This window comes from Macaca nemestrina, chromosome 3 (genome assembly GCF_043159975.1).
Source record: "Macaca nemestrina isolate mMacNem1 chromosome 3, mMacNem.hap1, whole genome shotgun sequence".
NCBI classification, from domain to species: domain Eukaryota; kingdom Metazoa; phylum Chordata; class Mammalia; order Primates; family Cercopithecidae; genus Macaca; species Macaca nemestrina.
In genome coordinates, this window is record NC_092127.1 from 74,202,961 (window position 1) to 74,221,335 (window position 18,375).

The 18,375-nt window shown below is 34.1% G+C and overlaps 1 protein-coding gene across 1 annotated transcript in view; it reads left to right on the forward strand.

The window, feature by feature from the left end:
- LOC105486211 (N-deacetylase and N-sulfotransferase 4) overlaps positions 1–18,375 on the forward strand; it is a 291,093-nt gene that overhangs the window by 174,258 nt on the left and 98,460 nt on the right. The window contains exons 5-6 of the mRNA XM_011748923.3: positions 6,261–6,446; positions 8,439–8,567. Coding sequence (XP_011747225.2) covers positions 6,261–6,446; positions 8,439–8,567 — 315 coding nt within the window. The remainder of the gene's footprint in view (positions 1–6,260; positions 6,447–8,438; positions 8,568–18,375) is intronic.

Sequence of the window (18,375 nt, forward strand, 5' to 3'; positions counted from 1 at the left end):
TATTATTAGCCTGATTTATAGATGAGAAATTTGAGGCACAGAAAAATAAATCTCTCAAGGTCATACAACTAATAAGTGACAAAGCCAAAATTCAAATCCAGCCAACCAGCCCAAGCTCTAGTACACTGTTTGGAATAAAAAATATTTTATTATGTACTTAAAATAGTCTATATAATTATGTGAAAAAGGAAATAATCTCCCTACACGAAGAGGTTAGGTTCTATTGGCAGAGATACTCAAATGTAATAAAGAAAGTTTTAATATAGAGATATTCATGTAAGACTATAAGGGCCCAAATCTACCTAACCAACCTCAGTCTAGGGTGGGAGAAAAGAATCAGAGAATGTACCCAAGAGGAAATCATTACTGATATTTGGAGGGCAAAGTTTAGTAATTTGTACTTTAACCTGAACACAACAAGGAACCACTAGATGAGTTAATGCTGGTGGATTACATAATTAGGTTATTACTTTTAAAATAACATTCTGATGGTAAAAGTGCAGATATAAATTATAGTGTAAATATGCCATTTAAAAATTATTTGTATATATTAATGTATATTTAAGTGTATGAATGAATACTTATTTGTCCTGTTTTTAAGATTTAAGCTTATTATTAAACATTCAAATATTTTTATATGAATTTTATGGGAAATACTTGGGATCCAGTAATGTTATCTTTTAAGGTTATCCTTAGCATATACATATATTATAGAATATAATTTTTATTATATAAATTTTATTATAAAAATAAATGTAAATATTATATATAAGTATATATAAATTATGTGTATATATATATCAATTCTACTCATCTGAAACTAAAACAAACTGAAATAAACTGATTCAAGAATTCAAGATATTCATTTTTTTCATAATAACCATTGATTAGGAGTACTTTATTCCTTTCCGTATTTTATGAGATTATGACCTTGTTTGGAATACTTTTGATTCTGAAGTTCACACTTATTAACTGTTATTTAAAATCCATTACAAAAATCATTATTGGAAGCATCAATACTAATTTCCATTTGATTATTTTGTGTATGGGAAAAATTTACCAACATAAAGTCAGTGGGTCAAAAACTTGCTTGTGCAGCCATATCACTAGAAATATGACTGTAACACAAGCAGTAATTATCCACATTCCATTCTTATCAAAAGCTTCCTAGACACAATTTATTATATTTAATTGCATGTATCCAATTACTAATAATAGCCTGAGGAAGATTAAAATTGTAGTCCCCTAGATATAAATTTCTTATTTTAATTTCAATATCTATTAAAGAAATGTTAGTAGGATGAAGACTTCAACCTCTATAGACGTTTGTGTCAAGGATATTATTCTTTTCTGCTAGGAAAATGCCTACAAGTTAAAATTAATAATGTATTTTTTTAAAAATTAAATAATCTTAGGTTAAAATTCAACCAAAATTAAGACACTTCTATCTGATTTCAACAATTGTCTCCAAGTTTCAAACTTCATGAAGGTAGAAGCTCTATCTTAGACCCAGTGTATCCCCAGTACTTAGCAAAGTGATTGACATAAGTCATGCACTGAAAACCAATTATTTCAAATGTAGTTGAACTTAATTGTTTTGATGTGCATTTGGTATTTTTCATTTAAATGACTGTAGTCTCCTATTTTCTATACAGTATTCACTGGCTACTCAATACATGACATTTAACAGTCACATACATTACATAATAGTATCCAGCTAGCAAAATAGGTATTTACTATGTTAATCATCTTTATAGGATAAGTATTGAGCAGTGTTTTACCAATTTTTTCCTCTGTTTTCTTAGAATTTAAACCAATAGATATCTCACAAGAAGCTCTTAAATCTTTTTATACTTATTAGAAATGGACAAAGATCAGCTCTAGCAGTCAGGTTGCCAAGCGTTTAAAGTGACATGAGCCACTTTAAGTTATTTTAAACAAGAAGACTTTATTTAATGATTTCAGTGCTTCCAAAATCTTCGGAAGGACTCGTGAAGCAGATTCTATTCTGTACTCTGCAGGGACTCTCAGAACCATATAGAACTGGTTCCCTGGGGGAGCTGCCATTTCTGAGACTACCACAGGAGCTCTGTTAAAAACAATAAGTCTCTGCCACTGCCCTGAAAATGGGCACCAAATACTGCTGGAAAAAACCTGCTAATTTGCAAGAACTTGCTGCCAGCAACAGGAGCCAGGAGCTGCCAAAATTGAGGATTTGACTGCCTACTGCCTTCTGACACTGGTCCTGAGTACTTCTAGTAGGCTGAAACTCATTTTCATAAAAAATGATAGCTGCAGAGGAGTCTGAGAAATGTAGACTTTGTTTTATAACCTCTCCAAGGGAGGGAAAAAACGTGAACAGGAGATCCAGTTTAGAAACATGTATATCAAAATCAATTCCCTTTTGTAAGTCAAGTGTCTTCATTCATACTTTGAGGAGGGGAGGGGTCACAGTAGAAGCAACTTAGTGAAAAAGCCAAAGCAAAGACGATGAATCTAGACAAATTGGGTAGAAGTATAGCTCTGACACTTGTGAATATAAGCCAGTTATATGCCTTCTCTGAGCCTCTGTTTCCACATTTTAGAGGAGCATCCAGTCTTCCTCACAGAATGATTACGAGAATCATATTAGACATAAATGTAAAAGTACTTCATAAATATTGATACAGACATGAGGCAGGAAAATACTAGGTAGAAGAGGGAGGTTCCGAACAAGGGCCACACCCTCAAGCCTGGGACTGCGGCGCAAAGTGAGAACATGCATTCCTGATTTCCCACTTGAATGCTGCTTTTTGGCCTGCTCCGCACCCCATCCTGTACCCATAAAAACCCCAGGCTCTACTGCAGAGGGGCAGCAGAGCCGGAGAGCCGCTGAGCAGCAGAGCCGAGCAGCAGAAGAGAGAAGAGAAAAAGCAGCTGAATGCCAAAGAGTAGAAATTTGACTTCAGAGGGCCGGCTTGACAGCAGGACTCCGAAGTGTTCGGCCACGGACAAACTGAATAAAATCCCCCACATTCACCACCCTTCAATTCCTTCATGCGACCTGATTCTTCCTCGACACTGGACAAGAACTTGGGTACGAAGAGGGTGGGTGCAAAAGGCTGTCACCTGACCTTCCACTGAGCTGTTAAGCCATCCATGGACGGCAAAGCTAAAAGAGCACACTGCAGCTATCCTGCTGGTGCCCAGAAGCACTCATGCCGGCCTCTGCACCTGCTCATTCACCTGCATGCTCCCCGTCCTGTGAGGAATTCAGAGCTGTGGGCTGAGTACACGAGCCAACCCAAGGGGACTATCCCATTTCAATATCAGGTACTAAGCAATTAAAAGAAGATATAATCAGTAGGAGTTATCAAGGCAAAATTAAATGACGTTATATTTCAGTTGCTATTACAGCTTCAGTGCTAAATACATTTTATTTTATTCTAATTTTTGAAAAATGGTGATTTTTTTTTTATATAGTAAGTTACTGCAATGTCTCATTTCACAACCAACTGGGATTTAATGGACTGGAAACATTAGATCAAGTTAAATCCCTCTAAATATTTGTGGTATCATGTCTTATTGTAGTATAGACTCCGTAGATCCTATAAGAGACATTGTTCTAATAAATAATTAAAGCCATATTTGAATTTATTTGTTTTCTGTCATTTATGTGTCTATTTTTATGAAGTCTCGAGTGCTTCCTATATTTACACCGGAAGGCTTTTCAAATTTTGTAATTTTTGTGATCTTGTGGAGATATGGTGCTTGGTTGATTTTCTAGTTGGTCAAGTCTCTGCGAAGTAGATTTTAAGCCCTGGACAGTAAAGAATAGAAGCTTCTCGGTCAGTAAGCCCCATAATAACAGCTAAAGTGTTGCTAGGGAATTACTTCTCACTTTGTGTTGTCATTTAGATTGAAAAAGCATAAACTCATAATTATGTAGTGTGATTTACTATTTTAATTGAGCTCCAGTTGCCAGTGTGATAAGATGACGTTTTAACAGTATAACACTGGACCCCTAGAAATCAATAAATATAGTAGAATTTTTTTACTGCCCCCTCCTTCCTACTCACCAAATCAATTGCTTTTTACCTTTTGTTTTTTATGAAAGTTCTTCAATTCATTTTATTACCTATCAAAAGTGAAATGTCTCTTTTTTTTTTTTCCTGAGGGATATAGTTGTTTGATATTTCAAAACTTTTTGCTGATTTTATTTTTCATTGTTTTGTATCCAGGACACTCACATACTCTATCTAACCTTCTAGGCCCCAAATTTAGAGTAAAATTTATGCAGTTGTAGAGAATGAGGACTAACGAAGTGATTAGTAAAGACTATTAGGATTTGTACACTGTTGATTTTGTCACTTTTCACATTGTGGGACAAGTTTTATAAAACCTCAGTATGAATCACTTGAGAGAGTAAAAAGGAGAATAACAGGTTTGATTCCCTTTTCTTGTGAATCAGGAGCACCTCTCTAGGCACATTCATACAAATTCTATTTACCAGACAGAGGAGTTTGGACACGCTTGTCTCTAGATTTTTCTCATAAAGTACATCTGTGTCTCACACCCAATGCATCCACAAGCTTGCAACGTCATGGATGCTGGAGGATTGCTTATCCTCAAAACACTTTGTGATCACTCATTGGGGAGCATGGAACAAACCTGAGAGAACTAAGGCTGTCCCAGTACATGGCCCCTGATGATATCAGGGTAACAACTGTTGCCTGTCCTTTCTGGTAGTTTCCAAGTACTTTTATTACTGGACTTTTCCAGCTTTGCCTTGTATTGGAAACACAAGTGCTAGGAAGAAGTATTTTTCTTCTGCACAGATCAAGAAATGAAAATTTCCCCAGTGTCTAGCAAAAGACTCTAGCTCATTTTACAGCATTGATTTCATAATTCAGTCTTCTACAGAGTCATTTACTGTAATAGATGTTAGAAAACACCCATAGTCTTGAAGAAAGAGAGGTGACTTTGGCTATACAATGAGGGTCATTACATGAAAGGAAGAATGATGGAGACTTGTGAAAAATTTAGGGTTCATCTTCTGAGCTGAGTGTAGTGTATGACTAAGGCATTGTAGATATGTGATCCATTCACTATTTGCTTATTATACCAGACTGAATTCTTTTCCTATGCTGGGTACCATGTAATAGAAAATATAAATGGCAATTGTCAAGTCAACACTTTTGTGTTCTGTTTTATTGATTCAATCAGCTTTCATATATGACTGTGCATTGTCATTTATAACCTCAATTGATGACATTCAATCCTACAAGGAGTCTTTTAAAGCAGATAAGCATTTAAAGGGAGGCATATAAAGAAGCAGAAATTAGAAAACTGCAGATCTATTTTATGTACCTAGCAATATAATCCCATTCTTTGACAATTTTTTTTATATTGTTGTTTAAATTTATACTTGTTTTCTCTTAGAGTTGACAGTTTACCCAGGAATCTCATAGTAAAGTGTAGGTTTTATAAAAACAGATTGAGTTGTTTAGGTTCAAAACCAAGGAGAAAATCTTAACCTTTACCTTTCCTTTACCCTGGGTGTCTAAAATATCACTGGATCTTGTATGGTATTAATCTCTTGCCTTTGAATCTGACCATAAATAATTGAATTTAGTTACCTATCTTCACCTAATTGGCACCATAGAAGTAGTTTCCTAATGCATAGCCCTTATTCATTTTCTCCCCCTTACAGTTTATCTTACCATGTTGTCACTCAGAGCAGATCTTGGTCCTCCAGGCTCAGAGGGCTTCCTTATCTACCTTGTTGAAATCAAATTAATCCCAAATCCTTCAGTTTAAATGTAAAAGCTCACCACTTCATTATTCATACTTACCTTTCTGATTTTCTTCAACACCACACACACATACACACACAACACACACACATGTACACATGCATTCTATGCACTTTCATCCTTCATATTTGGGCGCTTCCTCAAATGACACCTTTCCCCACCCCCCACATTTATCCGAGGAAGGGCTAATTTCACTTCTTATCTTCCCCCAAAACTTTACATATTCAAAATTTTAAATTAATCTCACCCACACACCACATGCCCGAAGTAATGACTATATCTGTTATGCCTTCAGAGTTCTGTAAGATTATGAGCTGCTTGAAGATAAAACCTCTACCTTGCTGGATTTTTAATTCTCAAATTTAGCATAGAGTTCAATGTATTCTAAATGGATGTTGGTGGAAATGATTTTCACTGAATTAATTGGCCATGTTCCATCATGATGTTGCTCTGGCTTTCTTTTAGGAACATGGAATACCAATCAACATGGGCTATGCTGTGGCCCCACATCACTCAGGGGTCTACCCAGTTCACATTCAGCTGTATGCAGCTTGGAAGAAGGTCTGGGGTATTCAAGTCACCAGCACTGAAGAATATCCACATCTGAAACCTGCCCGGTACAGAAAGGGCTTCATTCACAATAGCATCATGGTGAGCACAAAGAGCCATGTATATTAAAAGATGTTAATATCTACATGTGGAATGAAAACAGAGGGCCCTTTCCTCTAAGGATGTAACCTCAAACCTCTTTTACATGATAATCAGAAATGACCAACATATCTCAATGGTGACTGGTTATGCATTAACACATCTTTTGGCTATAGGCTTGCTCCTAAGCTGTGGAGTGGCTTTGGCAAATCTAAAACAAGCTGAAACTAAGACGAATGAATTATGTATAGATTATCCACTGTAGTTTCAGTGTTGAAATTTTGCCTGGGGGTTCTGTACTTTTCCTAGGAAATTTCTCATTATCTATTTGGTTGAGTGGTTTTACTGAGAGTTTTACAGGCAGAGTAAGGCTCCACGGATCAAGAAAACACCTCTCAAGTTGTTATTCTGTCAACAGACAGAATGTAACAAATAGCATCTGAGAGTTAAATTTATCCACTCAGTTTATTTTGGCTTTCAGACACTCAAAAGTATCTAAGAATACTGCTCTTTTTTTGTTTTTGTTTTTGTCTTTTCCTTGCATACTCCAAAAAGGGAGGTATGTGTTTTTCTTTTCAGATATAGTAATTGAAAGTTTATAGGATGTAGGAATCCTATAAACGCCAATAAAACCAATTGGATTTTAGATGGCAATTTACAATCATTCATTGGTAAAAAAATATGTATTACTCACTTTGAGATAAAATAGCCTATTTTAAAACAAGTATCCCTACTTCTAGTGACTTAGATGATGTTTTCATAATCAGTTGCCAAGATCAGAGCATTGGTTTACAAACTGTTCTCACTCATTTAAATATTTACACCTTCCTAATTCATTATTCATATTGCTGTTAAATCCATCATCTATCTATCTATGATTTATTTTTCTATCTAACCACTATCTGTGAGTAAAGCAACCGCACACACACATATCTAACCAGAGCTGACACACAATATTTATTAGTCGTGAAGCTTTATTTTATTGTAAATTGGTACCAGAAGGCCTGAAGAAGCCTCAAATTTAAGAGAAGTTATTGGTAATGCAAATAGTGACATTGATGGCCATAGAAATCCAGAAGGTATAAACAGAATTACTCACATAATTTCAAATCATAATGAAAATACCCAGGTTTCTCTTTACCCTTCCTTTATCTTCTGTGTCTAAAACATCACTGGATCTTGTATGGCATTAATTCCTTGCCTTGAATGACCATTCAACATATTATGAAATAAAAGCATTCTTTTTAACCAATATTATATGCATTTATTTACTTTAAATGTAAGATTAACCCTTATGATAATTAAGCAAATAATTTAAAAAAAAAACTCTAGGCAATTAGATGCATTTGTTAAATGCATTAAATCCATTAAATTACCAGTAGTTTGTTATTCAAAATATGATTTTGGAATAAAATTACTTATTTGCTTTCTTTATTAAACATTCAGATTTACAGAAGAAACACCCACAAAATATACCAGAAGTAATCACTAAATAATTTGACTGTTATGTGATAAAATTTAAATTCAGAGTGTAGTGAAAACAAAGTTAGTGTGGAAGGGGTTATGAAAACCGATTGTTTGAATCCCAGTACTTGAATACCTTTACAATGCAGGACTTGATTTTAGAAGCAAGGAGAGTGATGGCCTAATGGCATGAAAGATGTAACCTTGGAGAATTTCCATCTTTGGATGAAATTAACCCTAAGAAGGCTTTGCGTTTTCCGTAATCATTTAACATAACACAGGTGGTGGGTTAGATTTATAAAACCAACTGAAAATTATTTTACCTTTATTTTTTATGCCTTTGATATGGAAACTTCCTTAATATTTACAGAATTACACCAGCATCAACTTGTGATTATAATAAGATTTTGACTTTAGCAACCAAGAAAATCCAATAGGAAATTACAATTTGCAGATTCTAAAGTTATGAGATAGTGGTGAAGTTCTTAATTAAATCATGTCCGGGTGCTGTTTTTCCCCTCTTTTACTCAGGTCCTCCCTCGACAGACTTGTGGGTTGTTCACTCACACTATTTTCTACAAAGAATATCCAGGAGGACCCCAAGAACTGGATAAAAGTATCAGAGGAGGTGAACTTTTTCTCACAATCCTTCTAAACCCAGTATGTATTCTATGCATGCATCTTACAATAAGATTAGCCTTTTCAAATGTGTTTTATTTTCCTGTCTTTTAAACTAAATAATATTTATTTTCTTTATTTACAGCACATCTTACTGGTCATGCATTTAAATCTACATTAAAATACTTTTATTGATGACATTTGACTTTGGGGACTGAATTTTCAGTAGATTTGATTACAAAGTCAGGGTTTTTACTTTGTAATGTGGGTAGTGAAAATTTATTTCTAGCAGTAAAAGAGTAGCAATGTTTTCCACTGTTATTTTTTTCAAGTGAGGTCTTTCAACTTTATGAAGGTACAACTGACAAATAAAAATTGTTTATTTTTACAGTACAACATGATGCTTTGCTATATGTGGACATTGTGAAATAATTAAATCAACCTAATTAGCATACTATCATCTCTCATTCTTATTATTTTTGTAACAAGAACATTTAAAATATTTATTCTCTTAGCAATTTTTAAGTATAAAATATGTTATTATTAACTATTAACTTATTCATCCCATCTAACTGGAACTTTACTCCCTTCCACGAACTTTCCCCGAGCCACTGGCATCCTACTTTCCGGATCTATGAGTTCAACTTTTTTTCTTTTTCTTTTTCTTTTTTTTTTTTTTGAGAGGGAGTCTCGCTCTGTAGCCCAGGCTGAAGTGCAGTGGCGAGATCTCGGCTCACTGCTAGCTCCGCCTCACGCCATTCTCCTGCCTCAGCCTCCCGAGTAGCTGGGACTACAGGCGCCCGCCATCACGCCTGGCTAATTTTTTGTATTTTTAGTGGAGACGGGGTTTTACCGTGTTAGCCAGGATGGTCTCAATCTCCTGCCTCATGATCCGCCCTCCTCGGCCTCCCAAGAGTTAAACTTTTTTAGATCTTACATATAAGTGAGATCATGAAGTATTTGTCTTCCCGTGCCTGACTTATTCACTTAGCTATGTCCTCCTGGTTCATTTATGTTGTCACAAATGACAAGATTTGCTTCTTTTTTAAGGATGAATGATTTTTTATTTTATATATAGATAGATACATACATGCACCACATTTTATTTATTAATTCATCTGTCAATTGATACATAGATTGATTCCATATTTAGGCTATTGTGAATAATGCTGCAATGAACATGAGAATGCAGATGTGTCTTCAACACACTAATTTCATTTCCTTTGGCTATATTCCCAGTAAAGGGATTGTTGGATCATATGGTAGTTTTTAAGGAATCTCTATAGTATTTTCCACAATAGATGAAGTAATTTATATTTCTACAAACGGTGGTCAAATGTTCCCCTTTCTCCACATCTTCACCAACTTTGTTATCTTCAATCTTTTTGATAATATTCATTTTAACAGGTGTGAGGTGATATTTCATTATGGTTTTAATTTGTATTTCCCTGATGATGAATGATGTTAGGATTTTTTCATATACCTGTTGGTCATTTGTATTTCTTCCTTTGAGAAATATCTTTTCAAATATTTTGCCCATTTTTAAGGGAGGTTATTCCTTTTCTTACTATTGAGTTGTTTGAGTTCCTGATATGTGTTTTGGATATTAAGCATTTGCAGATATATGGTTTTAAATATTTTCTCTCACTCCATAGGTTGTCTTTTCAGTCTATTATTTATGTTCGTTGCTGTGCAAAAGCTTTTTAGCTTAATGCAATCCCATTTGTTTATTTTGCTTCTGTTGTCTGGGCTTTGGGATTTATATTAAAAAAAAAAAAAAAAAAAAAAGAAGAAGAAGAAGAAAAAGAAAAAATCAATGCCCAGTCCAATGTCAAAAACTTTTTTCCCTATACTTCCTTCTAATAGTTTTCCAGTTTCAGGTCTTTGATTTAAGCCTTTAGTCCATTTTGAGTTGATTTTTAAATATGGTGTGAGATAAAGGGCTAATTTTGTTCTTCTCTATGTGGATATTCAATTTTCCCAACATCTGTTTATTGAAGAGACTGTTATATCCTCATTCTGTGTTCTTGTAACCTTTGACAAAAATCAATTGACTGTAAGTGCATAGATTTATTTCTGGACTGTTTGCTTTGTTTCAGTGGTCTTTATGTCACTCTTTATGTCAGTACCTTGCTGTTTTTATTGCTATAGCTGTGTAGTATGGTTTGATGTTAGATAATATGATGTCTTCAGCTTTCTTCTTGTTTCTCAAGATTGCTTTGACTATTCTGGGTCTTTTGTGGTTCCATAGAAATTTTAGAATTGTTTTTTATATTTCTGTGAAAAAGTCATCAATATTTTGACAAAAATTTCATTGAATTGGTAGATCATTGTGAGTAATATGGATATTTTAGCAATACTAATTCTTCCAATCCTAAGTATTTTTTTGATGCTATTGTAAATGGGATCCTTTCTTGTCTCTTTTTCAGATACCTTGTCAGTGTACAAAAACTACTGATTTTTGTACGTTGATTTTGTGTACTGCAATTTTACTGAATTTATTAGTTTAACAGTTTTTTCAAGGAATATTTAGAGTTTTCTACATAAAAGATCATGTCATCTGCAAACAGAAACAATTTAACTTTTTTCTTTTCCAATTTGGGTGTATTTTTTTTCTTTCTCTTGCCCAGTTTTTCTGGCTAGAACTTTTATTATTATATTGAATAGAAGCAGTTGGGGTGAACATCCTTCTCTTGCTCCTGATCTTAGTAGAAAAGCTTTCAACTTTGTACAAGTAAAGATGACATTAGCTGTGAGTTTGTAATATATGGCACTAATTGTGTTGTGATGCATTTTTATACCTAATTTGTTGAGCTTTTTATGATGAACGGATGTTGAATTTTGTTACATGCTTTTACTGCTTCCATTGAGATGATCATATGATTTTTGTCATTCATTCATCTTATTAATATGGCTTATCGCACTTACAGATTTGCATATGTTGAAACATTTTTACATCCTAGGGATAAATCCCACTTGATTATGGTGTATTAACATTTTGATTTGCTATTGAATTTGGCTTGTTAGAATTTCATTGAGAATTTTTGTCTCTGTGTTTGTCAGAAATATTACCCTATAATTTTCTTTTCCTATAGAGCCCTTAACTGGCTTTGATATCAGGGTTCATAAAATGAGTTTGGGAGTGTACTCTCCTCTTAAATTTTTTGCAAGAGTTTGGGAAGGATTTGGTGTTAATTCTCTAATTTTTCTTTTTTTTTTTATTTTTGGTAAAATACATCAATGACACTGTTAAGTCCTGAGCTTTTCCTTGCTAAGAGACCTTTAATTACAATTCATTCTCCTTACTCGTTATTGGTCTGTTCAGATTTCCTGTTTCTTCATGGTTCAATCTTGGTAGGTTGTATCTTTTTGGGAATTTATCTATTTCTTCTAGGTTAACCTGTTAGATATATCATTGTTCATAGTAGTCTGTTATTGTCCTTTGCATTTCTGTGGTATTAGTTGTAATATCTCCTCTTTCTCATTTTATTTGAGTCTTCTCTCTTTTTCCCTTAGTCTAGCTAAATGCATGCTAATTTTATTTATCTTTTTCAAATTCCAACTCTTAGTTTCATTGATCTTTTATATTCTTCTAATCTCTATTTTATTTATTTTTGCTGCAATACTTATTTTTTTCTTCTTTCTGCTGACTTTGGACTTATTTTGTTCTTCTTTGACTAGTTCCTTGAGATACGAAATTAAGCTTCTTATCTGATATCTTTCTTTTTTCTTAATGTAGGCATTTAGTGCTCTTTTCCTCTTAGAGCTATTTCACAACTTCTTCACAAAACCAGTTGGTTAATACTAGCACTGCTACAAAGAAATTAGACTGCATCTCTAAATAATTTGTTTCTCTTATGATAGTCAGGAAAACCACATATACCTGATGTAAATGACGAGTTGATGGGTGCTGATGAGTTGATGGGTGCAGCATGCCAACATGGCACAAGTATACATATGTAACAAACCTGCACGTTATGCACATGCACCTGCACGTTATACTTAAAGTATAATAATATTTAAAAAAGAAGCATATGTTTAATATAATAGTTAAATATTATATAATATCTCATTTGGCTTCTATTTTTTAATTATAGTAATGAAATATTGATATGTGAATCTCTAGCCAAAAATTAAAAATCGTAATTTTATCAGAGGAGCCTAGGAGGCCCATAAGTTGAGTTTGCTTGTGGCTGGAGATCTCAGTAGGCACACTTATTTCAGTTTCTAAAAGTGGCCACAATATAAAGCTGAATTAAAACTAGACAGCTTTGTATTATCTTTGTATACTTGGATGACCTGAAGCTCATTTTTTAAATCTTTGCTAATTTTTCTTAATCTAAAATAGAGAGCTTGACCCTTTTGTGTGTGTGTGTGTCTTTTCATCTTTTATAGTTGTAATTTTATTTCCTGTTATAAATAGAGGTACGATGGTATAGCAGTGTGGGAATCCCAACATTATATAATGTTGTGATTATTTCAGCTTTCTAATTTCTTCTCCTGTAATGATTCCATTTTTGAGGTCTTAGGAAAGCATGTCCTCATTCATGTCCCAGTGTATACAGAAAATACGAAATAGTGAACCTTATGCTATGCCCACTTTGCTTCATGGAAGAAAGTCTTGTACTTGAATAAAAAGATATACTTTGAACAAAGCTATAGCTAAGTTGGCTATGGTAAAGCTCTAGGTGTGTTTAAAATAAATTACATTAGATAATTCATATACACTATTTTAAATTCCTAAAAAAAATAAAAACTCACATTGTATGAAAATAGAAACTTCTAAATTTGATGGGAAGATAGGAAAGTGAGGGCAAATATGCTTTGCCAGGTTATGAGTAATTAAACTGTCTTCCCCTACAACTGCATGACTATTAAAAACAAAACAAAACAAAAGGTCTGTTGGGTATAATGGCACCACACTTGGAACAGGAGCATGGATGCTCTATGCTCTTTAGCAAGAAACTTCATTTCTCAGAACTTGCTTGTACTTCTGAATAGCAAGCTAGTTGAATTAATCCTCAATGTACCTCAAAAGTATTCCTACCAAACCTATATCTGAGATATTTCAATTTTTGTGCATATTTCAAAATGGACATCTTTTGTATATATATTTTTTAAAAATCGGGGATATTCTAAAATAATTTTTAACAATTGAGATGTAAACATTAATTAAAGCAAGTGGAAACCTCTCTCTTCATTCCTTTCCTTAGCGAGAATTTAATCTCAGCAGAGGTAAGGGTCACTTCATCATACCCTTTTCATTCTGGGGCTACATTCCTGACACATGTCTTCCCTAGTCGTGTCCTTAGGGTAAGTCAGTAATTTTCAGAACACTGGCCATTGCCTCCCCTGGACCTCCTGTCCAGGTGTGATTGTTACTGGTGTTTATTACTTGAATATTTGTCTGACTATTTGTCAATAAAGACATAGATTATGCATCTGTTTTTAAATATTTTGAACCCAGTGTCCCTCATAGAGCCTAATTTGGAGATTTGTACTTAAAATAAATCTCAAGATTTTAAATAACATAAAAGACTATTTGGCTTCTAGTATTTCCATGTTTACCACTTGTGAACTAACCAAACTATACTAAGTTTTATAAACTTCACTTTTAAAAGCTTATCATTGCTACACAGATTTATTTTAATTTTAGGCAGAATAGGATAATCAAAGATGGGGAGTTTCAGGAGGCTTCTTCTATCCAGTCACAAACTATACTTGCTTTGTCATTGTAAATTGATGGTGAGCTCAAAATATGATACATAGGTAAATGATAGAGACCAGGATAGACACAGCAGGAATAGACGGTCAAGAGAGTCAAAAGGGTCAGTAGTATGGATAAGATAGCACATCCTAATATGGGATGAAGTATAGATCAAGCAAACAGTAGTTCATAAAGATGACTGTTTAAGGAACAATGTTGCTCAAAACAAGGACTATGTGTCGCCTCAAGCAGTCTGAGTAGATACTGCTCAGATCTCAAGGGAAACAGACTACAGGTAGCATTTGGTAGAGCCCAGGCCAAATGGAGCTTACTTCCCAGCCTTCATAGGGAGAAGTTATCAGATGCCTTAGTTGGGGTTCTCCAGAGAAACAGACCCAATAGGATACAGATAGATAGATAGATAGATAGATAGATAGATAGATAGATAGATACAGAGAGAGAGAGAGAGATTATAAAGAAGTGGCTCATGCAATTATGAGGGCTGTCAAGACCCAAGATCTCATATACAGTCGAGAAGCTGGGGAGACCCAGGAAAACTGGTGGGACAGTTCCCGTCCAAATGCCAGCAGTCTCAAGACCAGTGAAAGCCAAGATTGCAGTTAGAGTCCAAAGGCAGAGAAGAAAAAACAGTGTCCCAAAGTGAAGGCAGTCAAGCAGAAGGAAATTCCTTTTACTTAGCTTTTTTGTTTTATTTGTGTCTTCAACAGCTTGAATGAAGTCTACCCACATTACAGAGGACTATCTGCTTTACCCAATACAAGGGTTGTGCACTGGACTAATTAAAATGTTATTCTCATCCAGAAACACCCTCATGGACACACCAAAATAAGGTCTGACCAAATATCTGGCCATTTCATGGTCTGGTGGTCAGGTTGACACATAAGATTAACCATCACACCAGATGAGGAACTTAATGTGGGAGGCAGACTTGGAGTGAAAGAAAATCGGGAACACAAAGAAGGAAGAAGTGAATGAAAGAAAAGACAATGCACACTTGGTTTTTCTCCGTGTAAGTGTCTTCTCATAAACAGAGAGGTGATGGGCTATGATTAATACTTACCTCACTAATGTTGAGAAAGTAAATATTGCGGCTTCTTGATCATGAGTTACTATTTTGAGTTTAAGGTTCCAACAAGGCTGGCAAGGAGGAAGCCAGGAATGGTATGAGGAAAGAAGTAACCAGAAAAAGAAAACAATAAGCCAGGCTTCTCTGTTCCAATCTTTTCTTCTAATCATCACTTAATTCTTTGTCAGAGTAAAGAATATTTTCATATCTTTCACCCAATGCTGAAGAAAGAACTATAAGTTAATTAATTTGAAAATTAAAATTATTGATATGAAATAATATGCTGACTCTGAAGAATATTTCTATTTAACAGAGCTGACTTTTAAAGGGGAGATCCATGAATACATTATTCTAGGCATCAAAGTCCCAGGGGAAATGTGTTTTTAGTGGGAAGTATTCAACATACGTGAAATCACCCAGAGACTACCATTTTCTCTACCTACTTTCCCAGCTGACTCTCAGTGTGTAAAAGTGATGTTTGTAGGAACTTATAAGTAGAAGAGGTGATCAATAATGTTAGGATAAATTCTAAAACATAAAAGTCAATCTATACTAGATTTCCCTTTCAATTAATCATCTATACTTTAATCTTATAGAAATGCTATAGGCACAATGTATGACGTCTCTCTTGGATGGTAATTTTGTCTGTGGATTTGAAAATGATTAATAGTTTTCTGTACTTAGTATTGTTGTTTTTGTATGTTTATCAGTGGATGAATAAGGACATACTAGCTTGACACAAAGCTGACAGTGAAAGTAAATACACCAGACAGATTATGATATTAATATCTAGTTTTGGTTAGCATATTAGAATAAAAAAATCAAATCTAACAAGGTGAAATTTAAAAGGAAATAATGAAAAGCCTCTAATCATTTTAAAATAAAATAATAATATAATCTCACCATTATATAAGGATAAATATTATATAAGGATAAATTAAATCTGTCAGAAAGTTGTGTGGGCTGCAATCATGACATATTAAGTTCCTTATTGTTGAAGCTGTCCAAACAGAAATTTTGTAGAAATGTGAAATCTATTACTGAGCTTCTAATATCTCATCTTATACTAAGAATATGTGATTTCTATGTTCTTATACAATTAAATCGTGGCTACATCTCTCTCACTGTAAAACACACACACACACACAAATCAAGTTAATTTTAAATAGTACAAGCATTATAAATCTGGATCTAATCTATAATTATAAGATCGGAGGAAATGGGAAAATGGTAGTTTGTCAACATATTTAATAATTAAAGGATGAGATAAAATTGGAAGATATCTAATGGTAGATATATTGAGGGAAGTAGAGAAAAAAAGACCTTCCCATTACTTGTATACTGAAATATAATTTCCAGATTTTGCAGGACCATTTTGAATTTTGATTAGTAGTTACTGAATTCATATGTATGTAAGATCCTATGAGGTTAATAAAAGCTGGAAAAAATATATGAAGGAATGTCCTGGAATTTCCCCCTCTAGAGTACTTTAAAATAGAATCAACAACTCTATAGTTCTTTCTTATCGCCTTGGGAATTCATCTGCCTAAAGGAAGGAGACTGGATTAAATAACCTTGAAAAGTTTCACATTTTGTTTTTCTGGTTTATAACATCTGCAACTTTGCTCTGCAGTCCAAAAGGCAAATGCTACAACAAAATCAGTATTGTTTCTTTCCTTCTTCAGCTTCCAGTTTGAGGATTCACATTATTTTGTGTTGGCCCCTTCTACAATACAACTGTATCTATTCTGTGTTCGAAAGTCTCTGATATTTTTTTCTTTCTGCATTTTCAACAGTTTTTTTTTTTTTTTTAATTCTGACTCTTACTGGCATTCAGAGATATATCTTGTTTTCATAGTTTGACAAATTTCAAAACATGTCATTATTTTGTAATCTACCATAAAACAGAAAATATGAGTTGGAATAAAGTTTTACATCTTGATTCACATATGAACTCCTGTTACTATTATGTATTATATTTTTTGATTCAGCCAACTACAAGGAATGGGGTTTCTTGATTTCCCTGGATACCAAGTTGCTTTGCCCAAATGAGCCTAACAATTGAAAATTAAATGATCTGAGGGCCATTTGAATGGGATTTCAAAGGCATCTTTGACATCTGTCTATTTAACATTCAGATAACTCTCTCTTATTTTTCTTAGATTCTTAGCATGTCTTCATCACATACTGATATTTTTCTGCACTGTTCCACACTTGTCAAATACTAACATGTATTTCCCTGGTGCCGAATCCTTCCTGTATTTTCAAATAATCTTTGTTCAGACAGGAAGAAATATAATTTAATCATGTATGAGGTGAAACAGCTTACACCAGGTAGTCCACCATCATTCAAGTTGAGACACTACCCTATAAAATATGCAGCAACTGAAAATAGTCAAAACAGTCGGGAGTCTTATGAGATGGTTTCCACAATAAATATAAAAGCTTGCAATTAATATGTCCTACAGGATTTAATTTTTTCTACTCATTTTAATTTCATGCTACACAAAGAGCAACATAAAAATAGAATTTTCTGTTTTCTTGACAAATAAGTTTCAAGAGGTTCAGATTCTAGAATGCTCTAAAATAACAGTTCAGGAGCCAGAAAAGTTATTACACTTTTCAAAGTTCAGAGCAGTGCCTAGACTCACTAAACCTCACCTATTCTGTTGGCCACTTGCAAATTCAGGTGAACAAAAAATATGTGCCTGAAAGAGTGGTGTACTTGAAATTGACAGTAGAGTATAATGGAACTGCAATGATAAACTTCTCCGTGTGCTGTCTGCTGAACTTTCATACACCTAGTCTGGTTAATGAGCTTTCCTTCTCCGTGTATATCAATCTCTGAGTTCATGGAATCTAATAGCAGGTGCAGTACATTATGGATTAGTGCCGGCTCTTCAGACAGGTTAGAGAAAAGGCAGCTGTGAGGCACAGGATAACATCAACATAAAATAACCTGAAACCAACTTTGAGGAGTTCTGTTTAATGCTGAAATAATATAGAGCTGGATATGCAAGGTAATTTACAATAAACTATTTTATGTGCAGAGCAAC